General features: G+C 53.0%; 1 protein-coding gene across 2 annotated transcripts; it reads left to right on the top strand.

Moving 5' to 3' along the window:
* Positions 1-1,102: 1,102 nt before the first annotated feature.
* Positions 1,103-26,915, top strand: KBTBD11 (kelch repeat and BTB domain containing 11). Of its 2 annotated transcripts, none has more exons than XM_032618588.1 (2): positions 1,103-1,183; positions 20,138-26,915. In XM_032618588.1, exon 2 carries the CDS (start codon positions 20,998-21,000, stop codon positions 22,927-22,929), a length of 1,932 nt encoding a protein of 643 aa, XP_032474479.1. In that variant the 5' UTR covers positions 1,103-1,183; positions 20,138-20,997; the 3' UTR covers positions 22,930-26,915. The 2 variants fall into 2 exon arrangements, with proteins under 2 accessions (XP_032474479.1, XP_032474480.1); XM_032618589.1 differs by lacking the exon at positions 1,103-1,183 and adding an exon at positions 1,411-1,442.

Raw genomic sequence — 26,915 nt, 5'->3', positions numbered from 1 at the left:
TGGGATCTTCATTCCCCCATCAGGGATGGAACCCATGCACTCTGCATTGGAAGGGCGGAGTCTTAACCACTGGACTGCCAGGGAAGTCCCTAACTGATCATTTAAAAAAGTTATTTCCCGATAGTTTGCTCAGTTTCTGCTTCCTTTAACCCAAATCTTGATGTATTCTACTTAGCAAGTAAACAAAGATTTTTTTTAAGGACGTTCTCAGGGTATTAACTCTGGTACTGAAAACCGAAGGGCCCATAGCATTTAACTGGCAGAGACTGTTGAAGGCAAAATTTTTAAAAAGAAAAAGAAGTAAAGGCTCAGCCTCTCTGTGCCTATGGAAATTTAATCACTTTTCCACGAAACCTTTAAAAATAGCATTTACCATCAGGGGTCCAGTCTTAACTGGAGCTGACCCGGCAGGAAGCAGCTGTGCGCAGGAACAGAAAGCAGCCCAGGTCGGAGGGCACTTCGTCCCTCTCCGCTGTCAGGTCTTTGGGGATCTTGCTCCTTATCGTGGCTCGAGGCTCGGGCGGTCCCTCGTCGTCCTGCGCCCCGATCCCGCTGCAGGGACCTGGAGCTGGTGGGGGCCACGTCTCCAGATACAAGAACAAGTTTCAGCGCTTCCTCTACTTGGGTGTTCTGAATGTTTTCCTTTTTGTTCTGGAGTCTGTAAGGATGTAGGCAGTTTTCTTAACCACTAAATATTTCAACAATGCATCGTCCCTAATTTTCCAAATCATAAACACTAAATTACATTATTTCATGGTTTTTTTTGGGGGGGGCGGGGGCTAGGACACAAAAGAGAGCTGGCAAAGCCTAGAGCGCTGGCGGTAACCTGTTCCTCGCTCCTTGTTGGGGCGTTGCTGTATTAAAGCTCAGCGTCTACGAGGTGCCACAGGGTCCAGCGCGCAGCCCGCGCCCTTCCCGTGCGCGCACGGATGCGCCTGCGGTGGGCGCCGCTCCCCCGCCTCGAGCCGGGTGTCCGCGGGACCTCCCTGCGCCTGGAAAGGGTTAAGCGAGCGGAGGGCGCGGGGCGGGCTGACCTGGACTCGGGGCCGCGCCGGCGCGCTCCAGTCCGGAGCCTGCGCGCCCTGCCGGGGGCTGCGGCCGCCCTCCCGCCCACGTCCCCGCGTCCCCGCCTCGGCGCGCTGCTCGGAGCGGCGGGGCTCCAGGCGCGGCCTCCACGGACGCGGTGAGTGCCGGGCCCGCTGCCGCCAAGGCAGGCCGGGGGCGCAGGGGGCACTCGTCGGGCCGGGCCTGGCCGCGCGGGAAGATGCTCGGGAACCCGCGGGCGCTCGCACAGGTGCGCGGAAGGCGGCCGCCCCGCCCACGGGCGTTCTCACAGGTGCGCGGGAAGAGCCCCGCGCATGCGCGTCGGAGACCCTGGCGAGGGTTCCGGGTCCCGGGCTTGGGTGGGCGCCGGGGTGGAGGGCGAGGCGCAGAGCTGAGAGGTAGGGGTGGGCCCCGAAGGGGGGGAGGCAGCGGCGAGACGCCCCAGGAGGCGGAGGATAAGCGGGCGGGGGTCCCGGGGTGGGCGCTGGTCGGGACGGGGGTGGCCGCCGGAGCGGGGGCGGGGGTCGGGGGTGGCCCCGCCCGCGGCGGGGCTGTGGGGAACGGGGTGGGCGGACCTCCGTCCCGCTCCCGGGCGCCGCGTGGAGGAGGGGGCCACGGCGCGGGGACTCCCTAGGGCGCTCCTGCCGGAAGCGGGTGACGGCCAGCCCCCGCGCTGTGCCCGCGGTGACCGCCTCCGAGGACCCAGTCCCGGGGGCGGCGTGGCCACTGTCTTTTCCGCCGCCAGTCGCGCCTCCGCGCGCCCAGCCCAGCCGGAGCCAACCCGGGGGCGGAGCGGCCCGGAGCCCAGCGGGGAGGAGCCGCACCCCGCGTCCGCGCCCCGCTGCCCAGGCTGAGCGCTCCTTGGGCAGGCGGCCCGGGCTCGCGGCCACGCTGTAGGATGGCGGGCCCGGCCGCTTCCCCCTTCCGAGGGCTGCCCGGGCCCTGCCTCGCGGACGGTCGTAGCCGGGCCGCGCTGCCTCTGGAGCGCCCATCCCGCGGGGCACAGGAAGCGGGTGGGAGGTCCCTGCCGGACCTGGTCCCCGGGGGAGGGGAGGAAGATGCGGAGGCACCTCTTGCTCTCTCCTCCGATGCCCGCCGGCCGGCACCCCCGCGACCCCCAGGGTCCGCTGCTTATGCTGCCGGGATTGCTGAGGGCTCGTGGGGTGCTGGGGGCTGGTGCACAGCGTGTGCTTTCTTTTCATGGAGGCTTTGCCCCACTGACCGACCAGACGGCCCACCAGCAGTGCTTGTTACTCAGATTTGAACGTGCCTGACAGCATGATGGCGCGGGGGCGAGGGGGTACGAAAAGGAGCAACATTTAAATAAAGACTGCGTGGAACCGGCTGACACGGCCGGCGGGGAGGTTACATGCATTTCCGCAGCAAGCCTCCCACCCCCGACCCGCTCTCGTGCTGGGGGACCCCAACCTCCCTCGGGGGGCTGCGCCTGTAACGTTAAAGAAGGAAGGTTTTAAAAAATTCTACCACTTCTTCGGTTCCTACAGAACCACATCCTTTGTCTTCACCCACCCTCACATCTGTTCTAAGGGAAACAAAAAGAACAAATGAATGTAATAAGCTTTATTTCGCTCAAAGCACTGAAGGCGCTTTACGGTCAGGTTTTTAAGCCCCTGCGCTGCCCGCAGTGGAGGGGCCAGTTCAGTCTGTGCCTGGCCTGTTGTCGCCTTCCTTCAGTCCCCATCTACCAACAGTTGGCAGCCTCTAATTAGGACCCTTAATGGACGCCGATGTTGCCCTTTGGCCTTTTATCCCCAGCTAATGGGATCCTATTGTTAGAACCCTCCCCCCTCCCCACCCATGAAACGCAGAAGGAAGCTCTCCATCGCACTCAGATTTGCCCAGGGACAGCCCAGGGAATGCACACTTCTGGTAACCGGCATTACAGCTCTCTCTTTGTGGCCTAACAAAGCAAAATTTTAAAGAAAGAAAGTCTTTCCAGCTTTTAATGTCAATTGCACAGGCATTGCTGATAAAATAATCAGAACACAATGAAAATAGCTCAAAGATTTTGCTTACAGGATTTAAGGCAGTCTTGGGCTTGGGAGGAGGGGAGAGAACAGTTAAGTGTCCATCCTAGATCGGGACTGAGCTGTTGGGGCAGCCTGGCTTTGTGTGGTCATCTTGCTGTCCTAGTGTCTGGGCATTCCTTAGGGCGGGCCCTCCTTCACCTGCAGAGGACTTTGCCTGCTGCTGGCTCCAGCCCTGGCAGAACAGAAGGATCTGGAACCTCATCTCTGAACATCTTTCCTGGCAGTCGCCAGTGCTTGATTTCATTTCCATATGTTCTGATACAAGTAGCCACGTTGTCAGCGGGAAGGCAGGAGGCCTCTTTTTAGTCCACTTTTGTCCCTGTACTGAAACTGGGGGGCCCTCTGTGCTGTGGGGCCTCCATCTGGGATCCTATTTCAGTTTTTTTCTAAACGCCGACAGCATAAATTGTCCATAATCATAGCTCTGCAGTGAAGCTGGAATTACTTAGGCAGCTGTAATGCCCTTCGGCCTCCCTACCTCCAAGCCTTCGTGACCCAGGAGGACAGATGTGGGGTTGGCCTTAGAGGTGCCCAGAGAGGCCGTCAGTGTGCAGACCAGAAACCAGCCCCGTCATTTTGCACATCTTCCCCTGGTGACTCAGGACAAATCTGCTTTTCTGAGGAGTTCAAGGGGTTAGTGTCTCCACTGTGGCCTTGATTTCAGTTTTTTCTCTTGGATTTATTGTAATTATGCTGAAAGTATAGTGTTGGCACCTGCACCTCTTTGGGACATAGTTAACAATGAGCAATGACCTTTGGAATACAGCAGAAACTTCCAGGAGTTTGCCTTTTACCAACAACCCAACTCCTGCCAGAACGAATATTAAATAGTGCCTTGGAAATTGAAGCCACTGCAGGTCTTCTGCAATATTTGACCGATTAAAAGCCAGTTTCTTTCTTTCACAAACGTTTATCGAATGTCTACCCCAGGTCAGGCACAGTTCTAGGTGCTGGGAATGCCATGGCATCTAAAACAGGCACAGGTCCTCACCCCCCGCCACCCCCTGCGGCTTAGGTTCCAATAAGGTGAAAGGCATTAAAAATATAATCATGTTAATTCATGTGTAATAAGCAGAGAAGTGGCCTAAATGAAAGGAATAAACCCCTATGAAAACATCTGACGAAGGGGTTTTGAGTTGGGGTCTGAAGGATGATGAGGCCTGGCAAAGGAGGACGGCAGGGGACGGCCCAGGGGAGATGGTGCTCAGAGGGGCCCGGCGCAGCAGAGAACGGAAGGAAGGTCGGGAGGGGCCCCTAGGCCATGTCGTAGATTTGTAACTTAATATAATTTTGATTCCTAATTAATTGTGGCATTTCCTCTATGTAAATTGATGGAGCTTTGCTCTCTAGGCCTTGATGGAGTAGGACGTGTGTTAATTTTACAGAACTGAGCTTTGCCCTCTAGGCCTTGATGGAGTAGGACGTGTGTTAATTTTACAGAACTGAGATGTACTGAATCACAAAGGGATCCCCATTCCGTGGGATGTTGTGGACAGAACGTCTTGTAAGCTGATAACCACTGTGCGGCTGTTGGATGCTGTTAGCACCGTTTCCTGGAAAGTCTTAGTCATGAGGACCTTGGTACAGATGCCAAGTCTGCTGCCTTTGTCTGAGCCACCATCACCTCCCGCTCCCACTGCAGTGGTTCCAGGTGGGCTTCACACAGCTGCCCTTCCCCCTTGATCGGTTCCTCTTACAGTCGTCAGGGTGGTCATCTAAAGACACAAATATTATGATGTTGGACGGCCAGTAGCTTCCCAGTGCCGTGGGCTGTAGTCCACAACACGGGTGACAAGATGCTCATTCCAGCTGGCGTGGTTGTCTAATGACCAACCGCACAAACTTAGTGCTTGCCGTGGACTAAATGTCGGTCTTACCCAAATTCACATGTTGAACCTTAATCTCCTGGTGACGGTATTAGGAAGGGGGGGCTTTGGGAGGTGATGAGGCATGAGGGTGGAACCTCATAACACAGACTCCCGAGAGCTCCCTCTCCCCGTCCCCCACGTGAGGACCCAGGGAGAAGATGCTGTCTCTGAACCAGGAAGCAAGTCTTACCAGACAGTGCAGAGAGGGAACTGTTTGTTCCAAGTCTACTGATGGCGAATATTAATCCCATCTAAAGATGCCTTCACAGCAACGTCTAGGCTGGTACTTGACCAAACACCTGGGTCCTATGGCCCAACCAAGCTGACACACAAAAGTAACCATGGCAACTGTCCTGTTCAGACAGGGGAGTGGAGGCGCACGGTGACCTCTGGCCCGTGACGGCCCTGCAGTGCGGTCGGGCAGCAGCTGGCTGGGTTCCTGTTCCTGGGGGCGGATCTCCAGTGCTCTTGGCGCTGCTTTCTGGATTCTAGGTTCTGCCCTCCGAGTCATCCTTCTTGTTTCCTGAGAAATGCCTGGTGTTTGCAACTCAGTGGTTTTCTCAGCCTCTTTCCTGGTTTCTCTTTGTGCTGATCTGTTCCGTTTACTCCAAGTTGGCAGAATCTCTTCCCGTACAATTATCTTAAACATGTTGTGGGTTTTCTCTGGATCTGTTGGGATTCAAGCCACTAGACAAAAACTCCATCCACAAATCCACATAAGTCCTTTCTCTACCTTGGACCTCCAGGGCCTGTGTCTAGTGTCCCCTCAGATATTTATGAGGTCTTAACAGGGCATCTGATGGTGCCACCTGGATTGATCTTTGCTCTGAGGCCCCATCTTAATTTGACAGTATCGCAAGGGCTGGGAAAGAGAAGAACTTTATCTTCCAACCCAGTGGGGCCTGGTTCCTTTATATTTGCTCCGAATCGCACTTGAAAACGGAACCCTTCCTTCTTCCGCTCTCCTCTCTCATCTCATCACGTCACAGAGACAGAGCTCAGTAGGGTCACCCGGGCCCTGCCTGGAAGTCTCCTCCAGTATCATCCAGCCCACCCAGCGCATCCTCCGTCTCCAGCATCACATGGCCACGGTGCTGCTGAGCCCTGCCCTCCAGAGCCCCGTCCAGGAACCCCATCCACCTGTCCTCGGAGCCCCGCTAGCAGCTGCTTCGGAGACCAGAGGCATCTTCCCACTGGCTGCCTGCTGCCCAGCTGGGACCGCTGAGCTTGCCGCGGGTTCCTGCTCTGGGGGCAGCCCGTCCAGGCAGGTGCATAACGGACCAGTCCAAACATACTGGCTCAAAAGAACGGAGTTGACTTGGCTTATAAACCTGTAGTGTGGGCAGGTCTGGTGGGGAAGCTCAAATGGATTATCTGGAGGCGTACACACACGTCTGCAGCCCGGCTGGGAGCACGAGGGCAGCGGGGCTGGACCCGGCGCCCAGCACAGTGTCTCCGTGGCCTCTCGCTGTGCTCCCTCCAGCCGGGCATCTGGTGTCCCCGGACTTCTTACACGTTGGCACCGGGCATCCGAGCTCTGGGTCCCAAGAGAGGAATCTGTATTATTGCTGTTTTCAACACAGCCTCACCTCACCATCATCACCAGTTTTTAGGATCCAGAGACCAGGGCACATATGCAGACATCCGGGGAGCCATCATCACCTGTGAGAAGAGCGTGCGGGTGGGCTGGATCGAGGGGTCACCTTGGAAAGGATGGGCTGTGTCCTGCACTCTACAGCCACCCCTGCCCTCTAGCTCCTTCCTCCTGGCTGGCCAGTGGCCAGGGGGCTGTGGTGGCTCCTCGGGGCCTGTGCTGCCCACCCTGCAGCTCTGTGTGTGGCCCTCAGCCCGTCCTCCCATGAGGCCCAGGTGCCTGGATGTCGAGGTCTGTGTCTCCCAAAGGCCGGGCACTTTCTGGGCTCTGAGTGTAGGGGACCTTGTGTGAGGGGAGAAGTCTCACCCTCCCTGGTCCTTTGGTTAGTGCAGAGTCAGGTCACCGGCGTGACACAGGGAATAGAAACATGACGGGCAGTAGATCCATTCCTCAGCTTATGTCACGGCTGTGCTGTGTATTGATCCCGTCAGTCTGCACGAGGCTCTCACCTGTGCCAACTCCTGTCTTTTGAGTGCATGGAAATCACTGTTTGATTGAGTAGGAGATAAGACTAAGTTCTTTTATCCATGTAGATAATCATCTTGATGTAGAAGTCAAGATATAAAGAAAAATTGTCTTCATTTCTTTTATGTCAAACAGACAGCACCTTGATTCCTTTCTCGTGCAACCGTTCTTACTACTTATTGTAAAGGGTTTGATATTTTGAGGAGAAACATTGAGATGGAAGACGTAGGCCCAGTTATGTGCCAAATGAGGTGGAATACCTGCGTGAAACTTTGAAATGAAGTGTAGGCACCTGCCGCCTTTTGGTCAGCATTACAGGCTCTGAGAAGACTTTTATGCTTTTGCACAAGGGCTTTTAATCCAGCTGACCTCATGTGGCTTCGACGTGGCCCAGGTGTGTGTGTGGGGGGGGTGGCCTCAGGGCCTGGTCACTCAGGCTGTGAACTCGGGGGCACTTGTCGCTGCTGTGGAGTCCCAGCAGCCCCGGGACGAGGTGCACAGGCGGCCGGATCTTCCCAGATCCTTCTGTCTGGTCGTTTCACCAGCGAAGGCAAAGAAACACTGGAGCTCTCAGCTCTGTGACGTCAACCCCAGAAACTGCGCCTTCTTCAGCGTCATGGGATTTGTAGAAATTATGAAAATCACTGGGTCTTGGACTTGTTCTCAGTGTGTTTAGGTTTCTGGAGTTGAGATAGTGCAGGGAGTGAAGCTGGCAGGGGTCCTAGGGTGTGGCTTCTAATTTAGCACAGCACTTATGAGCTGTGTGCCCCTGGGCAAATGGCTCACCCTCTCTGGTCTCTGTTTCTTCCTGTGTGTGTGAAACACAGGGAAGGGCTGGACCAGGTGCTCTGCCATCTCTCAACTGCAACGTTCCCAGTTTGGGGAAGGATTCTGGGACTGGTAAAACCCTTGGCACTTCTGAGATACAGCACGTCTTCAGTGTCAACATTTTTTTTCTTCAAACCTACAACCTAAATCAGGCCGGGGATTTAACAAAATGGATCCTTCATTTCATAGTTCTGTGCCTAAAAGCCTGGCTATTATAAGAAAGCTTTCATTTGACCATATTTTTCTACCAAGTATTCTTTCTTGGGGCCCAACCAAAACTTGAGTCATTTTGTTTTATATACACACTGATGCACACACATACACGTGCACACAGAGATGCAAATGTACACGTACGCACGTACACATTCTTGTATATACATACACATCTATAGAGAGATGTGTATATACATAGAATTTTTCTGATTCTAAAAATATACATATTCATTATAGACAATTTGAAGATACCAAGAGTTATGAAAAAAAAGTCATTCATAATTCTCACTATCAACATGCCTTTTAAAGCTTTTGGTATTATTCTCATTGTCTTTTTTCCCCTGTTGTGTGTGTTTGTGTTGGGCGGGGTGTTTAAAATTTTTTTAATTTATTTTTCATTGCAGTATAGTTGATTTACAATGTTGTGTTAGTTTCAGGTATACAGCAAAGTGATTCAGTTACACATACATATATATATATTCTTTTTCAGATTCTGTTCCCTTACAGGTTATTGCAAGATGTGGAGTAGAGTTCCCTGTGCTGTACAGTAGGTCCTTGTCGTTTATCTATTTTATATATAGTAGTGTGTATATGTCAATCCCGAACTCCTAATTTATCCCTCCACCAGGAGTGGGCTTCTACTGACTACATACTCACTACACATACTGGATATAATACCATTTGCTGGTCATATTCCTTGGTGATCATCCATTGTTTTCCTAGTAAGACGGCTCTGAACAGTATCCTTGTCCTCAAGCCTCTGGAGGCCTCTGATTGTCCACAGCCGCGCTTTGGTCCCAGTTGCTGGACATTGTGATGCTCTGGACGAGGCTGGGTTTTGTTGAGGGGTCAGACCGTCTGCTGTCACCTGAGGGCTGTGGGCCAAGAGCAGAACAGAGCCGCCTGCGCGGCTTCTGGAAGGTCACAGGCTTGTGGGTGAAGGTGGGTTGGTGTTGCAGCTTGATGATGTCGTGTCCTCAGGCTCTGAAAGGGCCCGTTCTGGTGTCTGTGGAAGATTCTCTAAAACCTACAGCCCTTTCCGGAGCCTGGTCACCAAGGGCTGGGCTGTGAGGGGCAGAGCTGCCCGCCAGAGACCCCCAAAGAGAAGGAAGCCAGCCGGATGCATGGCCAGAGGGGGCCCAGCCCCCGGAAGGAGCATCGGTTGTGTGGCCTGGGGCCCCCGGGTGAGGTGCTGATGCGGTGGAGCCCACGTCTCCTGGTGAGGATGCTCTGAGCAGGTGCTCCGGGCGGGGGGAGGCTGTGCTGTGACCAGGAATGCAGACACCATCCCCCACCCCCCGCTGTGCCGCTTCACAGCTGCCTTTTGCACTCGGGGAGCGGCCGCCTCCTCGTGGAATTCCGGACCCGGATGGACAGACTGTGGTAAGATGCTGTCTGGGGGCGGTGGGGGGGGCATGTCGGTGCTAGCGTCACACGCAGGAGTCACAGAGTTTTGCTTTTTTTTAAGATTTCTTTTTTTGGATGTGGACCATTTTTCAAATATTTGTTGAATTTGTTACAATGTTACTTCTGTTGTATGTTTTGGTTTTTTCCGCCCATGGGGCATGTGGGATCTTAGCTCCCTGACCAGGGAGCAGACCCGCGCCCCCTGCACTGGAAGGCGGAGTCGTAACCACTGGACCGCCCGCCCGCCTGCGAAGCCCCCCAGAGTCTTCACACGCCTGACCTACTGTGGCATTTGCCAGGGTGGAGCGCCGCTTTCCAAAATACTCATCTTTCTGAGACTGAAGTGACCTCTCTCACCCTGAACCCACTGCAGCCATTCACCCCAAAGCCACATTTTAGGGGGAAAATGCCATAAAAATCAAGATGTTGGCAACCTTCATCTGTAAACTCTTTTGAGTCAGATGTTACAAGAGTTTGCAAAGGCAGCAGGCTAATAACATCGTTTCCTCGGATTCAATCGCAAGATAATTTAAATATTTCGTCTTTGCATCCACTCATTCCTGGCTGTGTCAGGACTGGCCAGATGGGAATGGCCCCTCTTGAGGCTCACGTGGGTGAACTCACAGTCATCAGAACGTCTGTCTTGATTTCTCCTTCAGAAACAGGTGAGCTAGCATTTCATCTGCATTCTTGTCCCACTGAGCCACCCTCGTCGCTTTGAGGACAGAGACCACGTGTTGAATTCGGGTAAATTCCTCTCCCTGTAATCTCCCCGCCATGCTGCTCCTCCGGACATCCAGGCAGGAGGTGGTTCTGCTTGGCTGCGATTTCCATGCGAGGCTCAGGCCCTTTCCCAGGACCCGCTGAGCCGGAGGGGGGATGTACTAGGTCAACAGCACCGTTTCTGAGAAGCCTGAGGACACAGGTGCAGCAGGAGGGCAAGGCAGGGACTCTGTCATTACACCTTAACTAAAGCAAAGAAGGACGGACCACAGAGAGAGGGGTTTCTATCTTGCTTTCCTTTTACGCCAATAATGGTAAATAAACAAGTGAGATTAATAGGAGAGAAATCTGGGTTCTAACCGGCCAGTAATAGGCGTGTGATTTCGGACAAGTCTCTCTGTTATCAAGCCAAGAGCTTAGAGCTTTAAAAATGATAAAATTGTGAGTTTTTATTTAACTTTCCCATATTTCAATTTGACTGGAACTTTAAACACAGGAATACCTACTCCAGCACGAAGCATACAGTGACTTAGGGATCTTCTTACCTAGTAAATGACTTTACTTAATTGTGCTACAGATCGTGTGGCTTCCATGAGGGTCAGTCGCAGGCCAGGTTGACTATTTAATTGATAAGTACTGATTAAACATATGGAAAAACTTTTTTTTTTTTTTTGCGGTACGCGGGCCTCTCACTGCTGTGGCCTCTCCCGCTGCGGAGCACAGGCTCCGGACGCGCAGGCTCAGCGGCCATGGCTCACGGGCCCAGCCGCTCCGCGGCATGTGGGATCTTCCCGGACCGGGGCACGAACCCGCGTCCCCTGCATCGGCAGGCGGACTCTCAACCACTGTGCCACCAGGGAAGCCCTGGAAAAACATTTTTAAGTGGTAAATTATAAAATACTCAAGCACTGTAAACAATGCAATAAAAATATTCATGTATCCCAGTGAGACAATACACGTTCTCGTCTTGCAGTTTATGCTTTGAATCTTCAGGAAGCCAAGTGATACAGAGCAGGTAGACAGCCCTCCCTTCCCTTCCTGCTCAGAAGTAACCACTGCACCGGAATTCACACCTGTCCTTTCCACACTTCCACGAATGACATATAGTATTTTTTTCACGTTTAAATGTATGTAAAGTATACTGTATCTTTCTGCAAATGGCAGACCTTGAAAAATTCAAAATTATGTTTCTGAAATTTATGCACATTGATACATGTAGATTCAGTTCATCCATCTTAATGTGTGTGGTGGTTTGGGCAGTGGTAGAAAATCAGTCTAAAAGTAGTTCAATCAGTCTTTTTGTACAAAAGGACACAGAGCGCTCTTTCTAAAACACAAGAGTGATCATATTCACTTCTTTGAAGCCATCAGAGAATTCCCGTTGTCATTAAGATGCCAGGGCGCCACGGAGGGGCCCAGTCCCCTGACCCTGGGGCTCCTGGCTGCACCCAGCCTGTTCAGCTTCTGGAACTGGTCAAGCTTGTTTCCACTGCAAGGTGTCTGTTCTCTCTTCCACCTGACCTGTGTTTGTCTCCCTCTTGCTCTCAGAGGAGTCTTACCTGATCCCAAGTAGAAATCAGGTCTATCCATAACTACTTCCTGGATCCTTGTTTATGTTTCCTGCCGTGGTTTGTACTTCCTCTAGAATTCGTGTAGTAGTGGCTTATGTTCGTCTTCTTCCCTGCACTGGGAGCTCCCTGGGGCCTCGGCCAAGTCTGTTTGGTTCCTGCTACTTTCTAGGACCCAGGGCACCTCCTGGAACCCTGTAGGTGTTCAGCGTACGTCCACTCAGTGAATGAGCAAATGACTGCGTGTTGTTAATTATTTCTCAGCGTTGGTGGGACTTGAACGGATTGAAGACTTGGGGAAAGTGTGGGTTTGTTTGACCCAGGCAGTCTCACTTCTGGCTCTAGCTTTGCATCACTGCTAGGACGTTCCCCTCTCACTTCAGGGGACTCGCACAATAGACTTATTTTAAAAAAGTTAAGGTTGCCCAAATATTGCTCAGAATTGGGTCTCAGAGCTAGAGATTTCCAGGGAGGATTGCAATCCAGGTGCCTCTTTGCAGAGTCTCTGTGATTCTGTGTGTGATCTCAGTGTTCACACCCTGCGCTTGTCAACAACTCCGGAACCTCGAGCCACAAGCAAAGGCAGGTGCTTCTCTTGTAGAATATTCAGGGTTTGCTCCCTGATGGCACGTCCGGAACCTAGGGCATAATTTGCAATCAAGTGACTTGGAGCCCCCCTTTTGAGTGAATGCACAGGTTTACCCTCATCCATTTTCCTTTCAGTTCTTCAGGGTCTTGGCTTCAGGGAGCACAGGGCTGTGTCATAGCCGGGACTGAGGTGGGGCCCGTCTGTGTGATGTCACGTTAGGTGGCGGCTGAAGACACACGCTTCCCTGAGCGCGGCAGCGATGCCCCCATGCCCCCCTGCTTTAAAGCGTGGTGACTTCAGGTGCGTTACTACATCACCAGTGAAGGGCTGTCTTGTGAGTCATGAAGCTCTAACGCTGCTTGCATCTCTTGAATTAACAATAAAGACCCATGATCTGTTGAAGGAAGGAGAAGAGTGAAGCTATTCAGCAGATTTTCACGACCCAGTTGTCCCGTTGGATTAAGGTCAATTTCATCTCTCTGCCCTGGGCTTCATCTTCCCCAGACGGCTTGTCCTGGGTAATGGCTAAGGGCACAGAGACACTCACAGTTGCCACCAAACTTCTGAAACTCCCGAGCAGTGGGAAGTGGGGCCTGTGAACTCACGTGGCCGCCGACTTAGTGAACGGGTGCAAGCCGCAGGCATCTTTTCTGAGGCCTCATGTAAAATGCCCCAGAGACGGGGAAAGAGGGGAAAAGTGCTCTCTGGTTTTGGTCTGCTGCTAACTTCGTTTGGTCTTTTGAGACGAGTAACGTAGTGTTTCCGGGCCTCCAGCATTTTCTCGTGTCTGGAATCACGATCATGGCAATTCCTCTACCCGTCCTCATATGTGGAATGTGAGGACAAAATGGAAAATTGCCGCGAGGCCTGGGGGCTGCTCTGGGTACAGGCTGCAGGGCTGTGCACTCCGTCCTGGTGGGGCTTTTCCGTGAGCCGGGACCGGCGTTGTCCGGGTCGGCACCTCACGGTGCGTGGTTACCAGGAGCTGGGGCCTGTGCGGGGCGAAGCTCTTTACAAACGTCCGTCTAAACCCCGCGGAGACCCAGCAAGGTGGCTTCTTGTTTACAGTCAGAGTTATTTCAGTTTCCAGGGACACGAATCCCACTCATGTTCGCTGAAGCCAGAAACAGACTTCTTAGCTCGCAGACATCACAAGCCCTGGCTGGGGGTGACTCACCCAGGGCACTGTCTCCTCTCTCTCTAGGTTTTGCTCTGTGTTGGCTTCACTTTCTTCTCCCGAGGACAAGCTTTCCCTTGATTTCAGCTCCCTGACCCACCTACCTGGCCGAAGCCTTTGTCCTGCATCACCCTTCAGCGGGAGGACCTGGCCTGGGGCCGTGCTCTCAGGACCGGGCGCTGGGAAGGTGGGGCGTGGGCTGGGCTGGAGCAACCCTGTGACTTAATCCCACTACCCTTTATGACTGTGGAGCCAGTGTATATTCGTTTCAGGAAATATAGAAACTGGGCATAGCTAGATAGAAGACAGTAAAAACCTGTCTCTGATCCAACGTCCACAAACACCAGTCCCTTCTGAAGAACCTTTTCTTTGTGAGCTCTGTATCATGTTTCACTCATAAGGCGTAAATACATACATACATACATTGTACGTAGTGCAAGAACTTGCTATAATAGGGATTTTTATCTGAATGTTTTCAGAGCTGTTATTTCTAGGTTCTCTGGTTAACATTTATTCACTCATCATCCATCAAGCCTTTTCTGGGAGCCCTGGCAGAGCCCATCCCTGTGCCAAGGTTAGAACGATTAATGCATCTCCCTGTCGTGAATCCACATTCTCATGGAGAAGGATGACACACATGCATATGAGGTGCTGAAATACGACATTCTGTGCAAACATGGACCACGCAGTTGCTGACCTGGGAAGTGAGGAAGGTAGTGTCTGTGACAGCAGGTCCCTGGGGGCCTGGAAATGAGCAAGAATTCTGGCTCAAAGGAGGAGAGGTGGCTCTGGGTGGCAGGGACTGTGCGGGCAGAGACCCTGAGGTGGGAATGCATATGCAGATGTACCTACACGGGGGTTACGCGCACAGATACACCTGTGTAGGGGTTACGCGCACAGATACGCCTGTGTAGGGTTTACGCGCACAGATACACCTGTGTAGGGTTTACGCGCACAGATACACCTGTGTAGGGTTTACGCGCACAGATACCCCTGTGTAGGGGTTACGCGCACAGATACACCTGTGTAGGGGTTACGCGCACAGATACATCTGTGTACGCGCACAGATACACCTGTGTAGGGGTTACGTGCACAGGTACATCTACATGGGGTGTACACACAGATACACCTCTGTAGGGTTTACACACAGATACACCTCTGTAGGGTTTTTACACACAGCTACACCTCTTTAGGGTTTGTACACACAGATACACCTGTGTAGGGTTTACACACAGACACACCTACATGGGGTTCACATGCACAGACACACCCACACAGGCTTTACCGGGGCGTGGCAGCAGTTCTGTGCTTGTGCGAAGGAGGGAGAGGACTTCTGGGCAGAGGAGGGAGAGATGAGGGCGGCAGAGACTTGGGAACAGATGGCTCAATGCCTCATTTACCAGCCTAAGGAGTTTGGACTTTGAGAATAGCTATTACGTAAAAGCTTCTCTTTAGGAAATTCTCTAATTTTACTTCCTCCAGTGAAGCCCTGCCAGAAGGTTCAGGCGCCGTTACCCCCTAAATCAGGCCCACACAGACAGCGCCAGCAGGAGCCCATCCCCGCCACGACCTGCCCTGTGTCTCTATCTGCTTTACTCTCAGAGCTGGGGGCGTCCTGAGTCACCAGAATTCTGCTCGCATCCCAGGATGCGCTGGGCAGGGGACCAGACATGGGAGTGCCTCGTAGGTGTCCACTAGCCCAGCGCACGGATGCTGCAAAGTCGAGCGCTTCACGCTCAGAACTGTTAACAGACAGAAGGGCGCAGAGCATTGGGCCCAGTGCTTGGTGGCTTGGGTGCTGAGGCCGGACAGCGGGTCCCCGTCTGGCTCTGCCACCTACTAAGTGCGGGGCTGATTAATTGTATGGTAACATCGGTTCACATCTCATTTCCTCTTTGGTAAAATGGGGCTAAAAACTACGACCCCACAGAAGGGTGGCTTGCGAGGGTCGCGTATGTCCCAGAGATGTAACACACGTGACAGCAGTCCCTGTAAAATAGAATAGGTGTGAGCCGTTTCATGATCACTCGCGCATTCAGGTTATGTTACAGCCCGTTGAGTCTTAGAAATGTCCTTCATGAAGAGCAGATTAAAACTGATAGGTTGTAATCTGGCAGAATAGACCCTGATTAACGTCACCAGACCTGCTGAAGAACGTCACTTCCCCTCTTAATTATTCAACACACCAGGCTGCTCACCAGCCCCGCCCATCCCCAAACCTCACGGAACATGTGGCCTACACCCGGCTTGGGGGTCCTCTCATCCAGGTGATGGGTGTCTCCTCGGCCGAAGCGTGTACAGAACCTTGCACCCAGGGACCCGGGCTCTGCGCCCTCCGCGTCTCCCAAGACCACGCGGCACCCGGCTTTTAGCAGCCAGACGGCCAAGCTCCCAGGATGACTGAGGAATGAAAACCTATTTTGTGAATGATGCTTCCTTGTGGCGGCGTTGGACTCCGTGCTCCAGGCACGCCGCTATGATGGCCTTGCTAGGGCCGGACCACGGACTGTGACGAGTGCAGAGAACGTGGGAATCAGGGCTGGGGTGAAGGTCACTGGCTGCCCTCCCCACCCCCACCGAGGCATCCGCTCCCACCCACCTGCATCCCTGCGCACCCAGAACCGCCACCTCATTTTAATTGGGCCCAAGGAAGAAGGAACCAGCAATATTTGTAGGAACAGCTGAAGGGAATCAACACATTCTATGATCAAACAGATATCCTGACATTCCCTGCAAGTTTCTAAGATTCGATGATGTTTCTTCTGTTTGTGGTTTTCTTTGTGAATTAACCCCAGGAGTTATTGGCTGTTCACTATGTGAACAGGGTCGTGCTGGTGTGTGGGAAGCAGGCGGCAGGCAGGGCACAAGTGGTGGTTCCAGGACTCTGCTGTCACAGGCGTGTGGCTGGACACACGGATGAGATACGTGTCGGGCGTGACTTGGAGAACACTGAGGAGGAATCGGCTACAACAATAGGTGCTACAGACATTTAGATAAACTTCCTAAGTCTGTTCATTAATATTTAAAAAAATGACTAATTATTTGAAACGGAGAGTCTCTTTAGCAACCTATATTATTCTAATGAAGCATATTTAATTTTAAATAACCTGATATCCACCTTAAGCACAAAAATAATGTCCACATTTGGGAAATCATAGACAATCTTCTTTAAGAAATTCATATTGGGCTTCCCTGGTGGCGCAGTGGTTAAGAATCCGCCTGCCGATGCAGGGGACACGGGTTCGAGCCCTGGTCTGGGAAGATCCCACATGCCGCGGAGCAACTAAGCCTGTGTGCCACAACTACTGAGCCCACGTGCCACAACTACTGAAGCCCGCGTGCCTAGAGCCCGTGCTCCACAACAAGAGAAGCCACCGCAATGAGAAGCCCGCACACCACAATGAAGAGTAGTCCCCCGCTCGCCGCAACTAGAGAAAGCCCGTGCGCAGCAATGGAGACCCAGTGCAGCCAAAAATAAACAAATAAAAATAAATAAATTTATTTTAAAAAATTCAAATTGAGAGTGAAGAAATTCATAGAGAGACTAAAAAATTCAGTTTAGATATTTACAATGTGGAGAAGAAATGTATAGCCTTCAGGGAGAAATGCTACCTAAGTTATATTTAAAGCAGACTTGTTCCTGTTAAAATATTTTCTCACTACAGTCAGGAGGGAGCCTGTTACTACACCCCACACCTCCACCGACAGATCCCCTCCCGTCGCTACATGCGGCGAAGATGCTGTAACATCTGACTGTAACAGACCCCAGAAGCAGTGCTCAGGGAAGAAATCCTTCCCGATGCCTCAGTCGGGCGGGGAGTTGCAGTTATTTTGCCGTCACCAGGGTGGGTGCTGGCACAGAGTCCTCCAGGAGCCCCTTAGGGGGACTCTGATGCTGGAGCCAACTGCAACATGGGGGGACGTCCCCTTGCAAATCCCGGACCTCCAATCCAAAGAATCTGACCCTAAGTGTCTTGGCAGACTTGCAGTGCTCAGAGGACATACACAAAATGGGCTGGCTTCTTCCCATCCATTTTAAGGCCAAATCACAGTAATGGGCCATGCTGGGGAAAGAAGATATAGCTCCAAATGCTGACTTTCTTTAACATCATTTGAAAAAGGAAGTGGCCCCTCTGCTTAATTTCCTCATTTCTCCTGTGGAAGCTGACCCTCTACCCTGCCAGGCGGGCGGGGGCCGGGACCTGTCACGCTGCAGAAGCTTCCTTCAGAAAGTGGACCTGCTGGGTGGCCTCCCAGCTCTTGGGATCCAGCATCACTGCTGCCTGCGTCTCAGTGACAGACGGTCTTCTGTCTCACCTGACAACACTCAGGTGTTCGGCATCACCTGGGCTGGGTGGGTGAACAGGGACTCCTGACCTGGTCACGGGGCAGAGAGCCAGCTGAGTGGGTGAGCAGCTGTCACACTTTGGATGGGATTACATGGCTGTGCCCAGGTCTCGGACCACCCCCGGCTCTGCCAGCCTGGTCTGTGATCCATGCCAGGGGCGCACAGGGAGCTGGCAGGGACGTGCCTGCGTGGACCACTGACCACCTGGGTCATATTTGTGTCATTGTGGACATGCAGCTCTTGCTTCTTGTAGCTATGACAAAATGTCTACTTAGCCTGATTCTTTCAGGCTTTAAACGGATTCTGTAGAGCTTTGAAAACCTAAGAATTGCAAACTTAGGTTTTTCAGTGTGTCCTATTCCCTGCATTTCTTTTGAGTCTGTGACGGCTTCCACGAAGAGAACTCTCAGAGGTTGGGCTTCTGCACGTCCCGATGAGAGTCAAGCCAGAGAAAGAACCAGGAAGTGCTGAAACCCTTCTCCTGGCCAAGAAAAGAAAAGAAAAAAAAGTAGTTAGTTTTCTGAGGTCCAAGGTCTTCTGCATCATACAGAGAAAGTGTGCAAAGAATGAAGCAAATAAGAGAGCCAGTTCTCTGATTTTATTTCAGACATTGACGTTTATATGTATATTTGGGAAAGATATGTATACGTCTTACTTTTTATCTGACTTTCCCTTGAATGACTCAGCTGACTAAGAAAGCACCTCTGGCGTTTGGGAAGAGGCCAGAAGCTCTGCTTATAAAATCTGTGCAGGTTTCCAGTTTGTCATCACATTCCGGTCGCTGTGGGCCAGAGTGCATTTCCATCTCAGTGGACGCAGGACCTCCCCAGCAGCCTCACGGGCTGGGGCACAGCTGAGTAAACACGTGGCACCTCCGTGGCCCACATGCCCGTGGTCAGAGTTTCAGCTCATCCCGACTGTCTCCATGCTGCCTTTCCACATGTCCTAGACAGTGCCCTGCACCCGGTGAATATGCCCCAAAGGTTACTGTTAAAGATTTCTGTAAAACAAAGAGAGAAAGAGAGAGGGAGGGGAAGAGAGAGAGACAGAGAGAGAGGCGGGGAGGAAGGGAGAGACAGAATTGAATGTCTTGAATCTCCACCTCTAACACACTTGTATTTCTGAGAATAATGGGAAAGTCGTAACACGGTAGCAAAAAGAGCAGGCAAGCATATATTTTAATACACACCCCTTCTCTCAACCCTGAGCATTTATAGGGATCAGGTAACAGTATTAAGTATGATTAGTAGAAAATCAGAAGAGGTTGAGGGTAGGTGGTTAAGTATCCCTTTATCCCATTTGAGAGGTGAACATACCCTATAATGATGACGCGTCTGAGCTGTATGTATTTGGTCCGTTTCTCTTGTCCGCAGCCTCTTCTTAGGAAAACCAGAGCCCAGTTTGCCCCTCCCCTTGTGCTAAGACCCCCCTCTTCTAGGCTGGGGAGTCTCAGTGAAGGTTTTGCCAATTAGGAGAGATAATTTATTATTTTTTTATAATTCATCCGCAGGTGCTCACATCTGCCTTCCAAGTAGTTCCGTGGATTTTGTTTTGTTTTGTTTTGCCTTGGCTTTTCTTTTGCTGCACGTGTGCTCTTTGGAGAGTTGCTTCTCTGAGGTTTTTCAGAGCTACAAAGCCAGGAATGAGCCGTTCAAATAGATTCCAGAGTTGGAGCCTCCGAGGCCAACTCCAGAGAAGAGTCCTCAGCACCTTTCTCCAAATACTTGTTGTAAATGAATTTGAGGTAGTTGGCTGGAAAAGATTTCAGGAAAACTGTCCCACAATAAAACTGAGGTTTCATAGGCGGGCCATGCTTTCTCACTGAAAGTTCTCAATTTTACATACACATCTCATTAGGTCGAAATGAGGAAGTGGTTGATATTTGACTGCCATTGTATTGACACACAGAACCCAGCAATTTCGTATGGTTCAACCCAATGTATTTAAGGCTCATGGCTGAATTGGGCTCTTCTTTATAGGCCTCAAAAATCAGGGGAGGAACGGTTTTTTAATATCTAAATAATCCCATATGTTTTATTCACCAAACTTTCCAGCACTGAAAAGTCACAATCCCCATTCCCACCCTATCTGAATCCTATAACCTGAAAATTGTGGAGGGAAATGGGGTAGCTGCCACTGACACAAGATAGCCCTATGGAAAAATGCAAATTCCAACATTCTGTCTCTTTCTCCTATAAACAGGAACACAAAGAGCATGGTGACATGACATGGAAACACCTGATATTCCAACAAAGGAAGTCGCAGAGGAAGGCTCCCGATGGATGAAGGAGGAAAGCCAGTCTAGTGTGTGCAGTAACTGTGTCTTCCTAACACCCACCTGGCGACTGAATCATGCCCTCCCCGCTTCCAGGTGAACATTGTCGAGGCAGGCCCATCAGGAGCGCTGCCGAGGCCAGGACACACACAGATATTGTCCGGCTGACCATCCATAAACCTTAATCGCACATGGGAGTCACGCACAAAAAACAAGCTCCCTGGGGCGGCTCCCTGTGAAACAGCAGTAAAGTCAGTGTTCTGAAGTGTGGACTGCAGCCCGTCTCTGATTCGTTGGTCCTCAGAGACAGAGATGTGATGGAATGTGGAGGGATAAACACTGACTCAGGAAGAAAGGGCAGGCCCGGTTCCTTAGGAGCACCTGACAGCTCAGTTCCGCAGAGCAGGAGCTACAGACAGAGCTGCGGCTGCGGCTGCGGCTGCAGGGTGGTCCTGTCTGTGGACTGATCATCACCACGCGGTGCGGAGACCGAGCCACAAAGACCCCTGCAGACGGCCGCCGGGCGGGAACCTTGCCAGGTTCACAAGTTCAGCCGGGAGCGCGCTCGAGTCGACACACCCCTTTCGCCGGAGAGGAGAGCGGGCGGGCGCGGGGGGAGCTGCGTGCGATTGAAAACCAGTGTGGACACAAGGGAAATCTGATCGCGCGCCAGCAGAAGCGTGTGAAGCCAGGAGCCCCGGAGGAGCCATCGACCTTGGGCAGCCCGAATCCGGGCGAAGTCATGCCGGGCTGCTGAGCGGGGACGGCGGCCAGGGCGAGCGCTCGCATGGAGAGCCCGGTGGCCCCCTGCGTCCTCTACCCGGGGGACGGAGCGTGCGGTCAGGCCGGGGGCCGGGGCGGCGCTCCCGAGGCTCCGGGAGAGGGCGGCCTGCAGCCGCCGGACGCGGCCGGGGGGGAGGGCGCTGCGTCCCCGGCGCAGACACCCTGCAGTCTCAGCGCGTCCCTGTGCTTCAGCTCCGGGGACGATTCCCCGCCCTCTTGTCGCCGCGGCCGGCGGGTGGTGCAGAGGCAGTGGGAAGTCGGCAGCGCGGACGCCGGGTCCCCGGAAGGGCGCGCGTCCCCTGAGGATCCCGTGTCCCCGGAGGAGCGCACGTCCCCAGAAGAGTCCGCGTCCCCGGAAGATCCCGCGTCCCCCGGGGAGTGCCCGCCGGCCGAGGAGCCCACGTCCCCGGAAGAGGCCGGGGACCCCGCGCCTGTGCCCCCCGGCGTCGGGCCGGAGCACGGGGAGCCCGACCTGCTCATCGAGGTGTCTGGCCGCCGGCTGCGGGCGCACAAGGCGGTGCTGGCGGCGCGCAGCGACTACTTCCGTGCGCGCGCGTCGCGGGACGTGCTGCGGGTGCAGGGCGTGGGCTGGGCGGCGCTGCGGCTGCTGCTGGCCTACGCGTACAGCGGGCGCATGGCGGGCGTGCGGCCCGACAACGTGGCCGACGTGGTGGCCGGCGCGCGCCGCCTACAGCTGCCCTGCGCCGCGCAGCGCGCCACTGAGGCCGTGGCGCCGCAGCTGAGCTTGGCCAACTGCTTCGAGGTGCTGAGCGCGGCCAAGCGGCAGCGGCTGGCCGAGCTGCGCGAGGCCGCCTACCGCTTCATGAGCGACCACTACCTAGAAGTGCTGCGCGAGCCCGCCGTCTTCGGGCGCCTGTCGGGCGCCGAGCGCGACCTGCTGCTGCGCCGCCGCCTGCGCGCCGGCCGCGCCCGTCTTCTGGCCGCCGCGCTCGGCCCGGCCGGGGAGCGCGCGGGCAGCCGGCCGCAGAGCCCGTCGGGGGACGCGGAGGGCCGAGGCGACGCCGCCGTCTACTGCTTCCACGAGGCGGCCGGCGAGTGGCGCGAGCTGACGCGGCTACCCGAGGGCGCGCCGGCTCGGGGCTGCGGGCTGTGCGTGCTCTACAACTACCTCTTCGTGGCTGGCGGCGTGGGGCCCCCGGGCCCCGACGGCCGCGCGCGGCCCTCGGACCGGGTCTTCTGCTACAACCCGGCCACCGACCGCTGGAGCACCGTGCGGCCGCTGCGCCAGGCGCGCTCGCAGCTGCAGCTGCTGGCCCTGGATGGCCACCTGTACGCCGTGGGCGGCGAGTGCCTGCTCAGCGTGGAGCGCTACGACCCGCGCGCTGACCGCTGGGCCGCCGTGGCCCCGCTGCCCCGGGGCGCCTTCGCCGTGGCGCACGAGGCCACCACCTGCAACGGCGAGATCTACGTGTCCGGGGGTTCGCTCTTCTACCGCCTGCTCAAGTACGACCCGCGGCGCGACGAGTGGCAGGAGTGTCCGTGCAGCAGCAGCCGCGAGCGCTCGGCCGACATGGTGGCCCTGGACGGCTTCATCTACCGCTTCGACCTGTGCGGGGGCCGCGGCGATGCACCGGGGGCCGGGCCTGCGGGGGGGGTCAGCGTGTTCCGCTACCACTGCCTAGCCAAGCAGTGGAGCCGCTGCGCCTCGCACCTGCGGCCCCCGGGCACGCCGTCGGGCCTACAGCCCTTCCGCTGCGCCGCGCTGGATGGCACCATCTACTGCGTGAGCCGCGCGGGCACCTGGCGCTTCGTGCCACCCCCGGACGGCGAGCCCGGCGCCGGTGACGCGGGCCCCGAAGGCAGCTTCGAGCTCCAGTCGCTCCGAGCCCCCGCGGACGCCCGGGGCCTGTTCTTCCCGTTCGTGCTCAACCTGCCGGAGGAGAAGCCAGACCGAGGCGAGGAGGGCGCCGTGTAGGGTGGGCCGGGTCACCCGGGCGTGTCCCTCGGCAGCCCTGGGCCAGGGGACGCCCCGTGGGCCGAGGTCCCAACTGGGAAACTGGAAGGGGCGAGGGGAGTGGAGGCGGGGAGGGAGAGAGTCGGGGGTGGGCCCCGGCGGGCCCCGCCCAGCCCATGGGATCGTTTAAAGGCTTAGAAGGTAGAAGCTTGTCGCGGGGCCTTGAAGATCTTTTGCGGTGCTGTATTAAGGCCCGCTGCCTAGTCTGCATTCCTTTTGCTTTGCTTTGCTTTGCTTAATGGGGTCGATGGCAAGATGTAGGATGTGTGCAGATAGATAACCTTACAAATAAGATACAAAATACCTGAGAAAGAAAGAAACAGAATGAGAGATGAAGCCTCCGGGTGCAGTGGGTGAGGCCTGGAGTGTACCGGGATGTACTGTCCTCGGTATCACTCGCGGAGTGGCCGGGAGGCTAGACCTGAGTTGTGTGGGGTACCAGGTACCGTTGCTTCCTGCACCAGGAGAGGGGACCTCGGGGCCACCTCCCAGAGCTGAGATCCTAAATTAGGCCAACGTGAACTATATTAGTGGAACGACTGAAAGAAGGTCATACTTTTTTCGGCTTGAGGTTTAAAATTATAACTGATAAGTAAAGCTTTTAAACCCTTTCTAACTTAGCTTAAAAGTTCCTGCCACATGTGCTTAACTTGCGGTTGGCTCCATTCCAAATGTAGTAAGTATTAAGGGTGAAATCTTTGATTCCCAATAAGATCTGTCCAGTGAGAACTGAAAGTATCTCCTCTGTCATCACAGGGGCCCAGATATGGTCAAAGGCCCACACACCTCAAGAGCAAAGTCCTTCTCACCGCTTAACTGAGATGGGTTTAATATCTTCAAGTTAAGAGATGTTAATGATTATGTTCAGTGATGTAGTAACGAGTTGCTCTGATTTGAATTCTAAATCTTCGGCGACTGAATGTTTTCCGAAGCGCATGTCATCAGTAGGAAAAGCTGACAGTGGCCGTGGTGCTTGTCTGCTTTAAAAGGAGCATTTGGTACCCACCAGGTATGCCCAGCTGCTTTGATATTTCATAGTGGGCTCAGAAAGAGTAGTATCCCCCCCCACCCCGCAAAAGCAGGTTAAAATCCTTTCTTTTTGAGAGTTCTAAAGAATAACATACAGGCACAGTTGAACCCCCACTACTTACAATGTTTTAAATATGAATTCTGTCATCCTGATGAGGGAAATTCATTTTTACAAGCATCAGTCTAAGAAGTTGTGGTGGAGTGACAGCATAGTAACGTAAGGGGAAATAACATATATGTATAACGTAGTTTAGCAAGTAAACTACACTTTTCTAATTGTGAATTCCAGAATACCATAGTAGAAGTAACATGAAATTCAGTACTTTGGTAGGGCACAAGGATGAAAAACAAATCCGTTGATCTTTCCTCATTTGTTATAACATTTTACTTTCCAAGTGTGTACACACAGGGCTTACTGTTTATTAAAAGTTTAAGGATAAAGTGTATACGCTCATAAATAGGGGCCAAGTGATCTGCATTCTGAGTCCAATCCACTTTTTTTATTATTACAATAGGAAAAGTACACATTGAAAGGTATTGGCACATAAGTAGATGAAGTTATGTGTACCTTACTATGATTTACTTGTGGATCCAGTGATGGGGGGGTTACCTCTGTCTGTGCCAATCAGTGGGTATGTGGGACATAGGTTATGCTTTTTAAAGAGTCTGTGGTTATGTAAGTGATCAGTTAAACTGTTTAGGAATGATAGCTTGAATCATGCTTGCGCCAGAGCACGGGGTTTACCGTTTCAGCGGGTGCATCCTGGTGACGTGTGTGCCTGCCCGTCACTGCCCCTGACCTGAGACGATGCTCGGCAACTTGGTCCATCGTCTTAGGAAAGAAAAACAGGCTTCAGATTGCCTGACTTCTTTGGCCTTTTGGTAGGAGTAGACTGGAGACGTGGCAGGAGGAAAAGAATTGAAATCCAAAATAAATAATGTCCTTCTAAAGACATGAGCATTTCATATGATAGTACCTTTTTCTCTAGACTTTCATTATTTATGGTAAAACTTTTACATGAAATGGAACCAAGCTAATATTTTCATTCCTTCCGTATCAAAGTCATGAGATATTATCACTGTGATTTTACTTGAGGAATCATTCCTATGATGTTTACCGTTTCAAAACATCAACGCTGAAAGTGGGCTTCCAAAGTAAACTCTCCCCGTAGAAGATGGGAGACCTGTTAGATGTCACGTGCACACAGCCACACGATAACATGCCCAGCTGGAGTGTTTGTATATTATTTCATCCTTTAATTGAACGAAGAAATGCCTGGACTAGACGTAGCATCACTTTCTGTGGGAGCTGGCCCCGGAGTCCCAGGGATTTGTCAGGATGAGATGCCCGAGGATGCCTAAGGATGGGTAGAGGATTTAGAACCTTGCAGACCACACTTCTACTAGTAATATCACTGAGAACAGATACCAGAGCACCTGGCATGCTGAGAGGACCAGTTTAATTTGCTTTTGGAGGCCAGTACCTGGGGTGTAGGGCCAGGAGGGTGGTGCACCGATTACACCAACGGAAAAGCCACCCCATGCAAGATCCTCGGTTTGGAGGATGGCTAGGGGAGGGGCAGTCCTGGCTGAGACTTCCCTCCAGGTCTGATGTTCCAAGGATGGATCATGTCACATTCAACGTGATGTGCCAAGTCTGTACGCAGCTCTATTTAGAGAAACAGTTGGTGCAAAAATATCCCTGCTCTTCGATCAGTTGAGTCAAACGAAGCTAGTGCATTTACGACATCCATCCGTAGTTCACATGAAATTAAGAAACCCAGGCACACTGACATTCCCAGATATTTGAAAGAGCAGTGGCATTTTAAGGGGGAAGGCTATAATTTGGGAAAGCTCGATCTTTTGGTTAGCTCACAAGCAATGACTTTTGTATCGTTAATCAAGGTTCATTTGGGATCCAAAGGAACGGGGTTAAGACGTCTTCACTTCCTTTCTGCTTTTACCTTTGGTTCGGGGAACAGCCGCAGTGCCGGCGTGGCCTCTGGCAGCTTTACGGGACTGGATTTGGAACTCGGTGACTCGATTTCTGAATCTCTGGCAGCACCAATCTCCTTTCCTTGAAGACAATGGAAGTTCTTTTGCTACTTAGTTAAAACTCCTCCCTTTGTATCAGTTTTGCTACAAATCCTTAAAATGAATCACCTGCTCCATTCCTGTTCATTTCTGGTGTCCCTTCAGTAATTCTGCTAGCTGCTGTTTGATCTGTGGGTCTCTTGGGTAACTTCCTGTGAAAGATTTTGAAGTGAGATGCAATGTTTTTGAGGTCCTTTGTGTTTTCCTGAAGTTAAGATGGTTTCAGGACATGATCTGTTGTAACACCTTCCTGGGGCGATATGTAAACAGAAGCGCTCTCTTGTGTTCTGTTTTATTGTAGATGCTTTCCTAGCTTACAAAATGTTTTGTTTTGGTGTTTTTAAAAAATATATCAGTGTCCTTATTTTTCCCTTTCCTTTGCAATATCATTATTTATGGGAAGATAAGAAGAGCTAAAGGTGGGAATGTGTCATCTTCTGGTTGCGTCTGAACGTATGTCAGCGGCCACGTTCTCTACACTTTCCCCCCTTCCAGGAAGGTGCCTGGACCACAGGAGCTGGCGGGGCACTTCGTACCTGCTTGGTGAATTGGTTTGAGATGAATTGAAATAAAGGCCTAGATGTGTTCTCCTGCGAGATGAAAGCTCCTCTGAGGCTTTTGAAAGCTGTAAGCAGTGCTGCAGTGTGGCCGGGTATTAAAGGCAAACAGGTGTCTTGAAGACACAGTTCAGGCCGGCTGATGCTTTATGGATCAACGCTTCAGTTTCTAGGTCCTGGGTACCAATCGCGTAAAACCTTGTACATCTGTCTGTTTATCCTGAGATGAAATAAACCACTGGGCGATGCCAGCGCTCCTGAAACCTG

Source organism: Phocoena sinus, chromosome 21 (genome assembly GCF_008692025.1).
Source record: "Phocoena sinus isolate mPhoSin1 chromosome 21, mPhoSin1.pri, whole genome shotgun sequence".
NCBI lineage: Eukaryota > Metazoa > Chordata > Mammalia > Artiodactyla > Phocoenidae > Phocoena > Phocoena sinus.
Note: the sequence above shows the minus strand (reverse complement) of the source record. Positions and strands in the feature narration are given on the sequence as shown.

Excerpts from the sequence above, each read along its gene's own strand:
- KBTBD11 (XM_032618588.1), top strand. The coding sequence starts at position 20,998 with ATGGAGAGCCCGGTGGCCCCCTGCGTCCTCTACCCGGGGGACGGAGCG.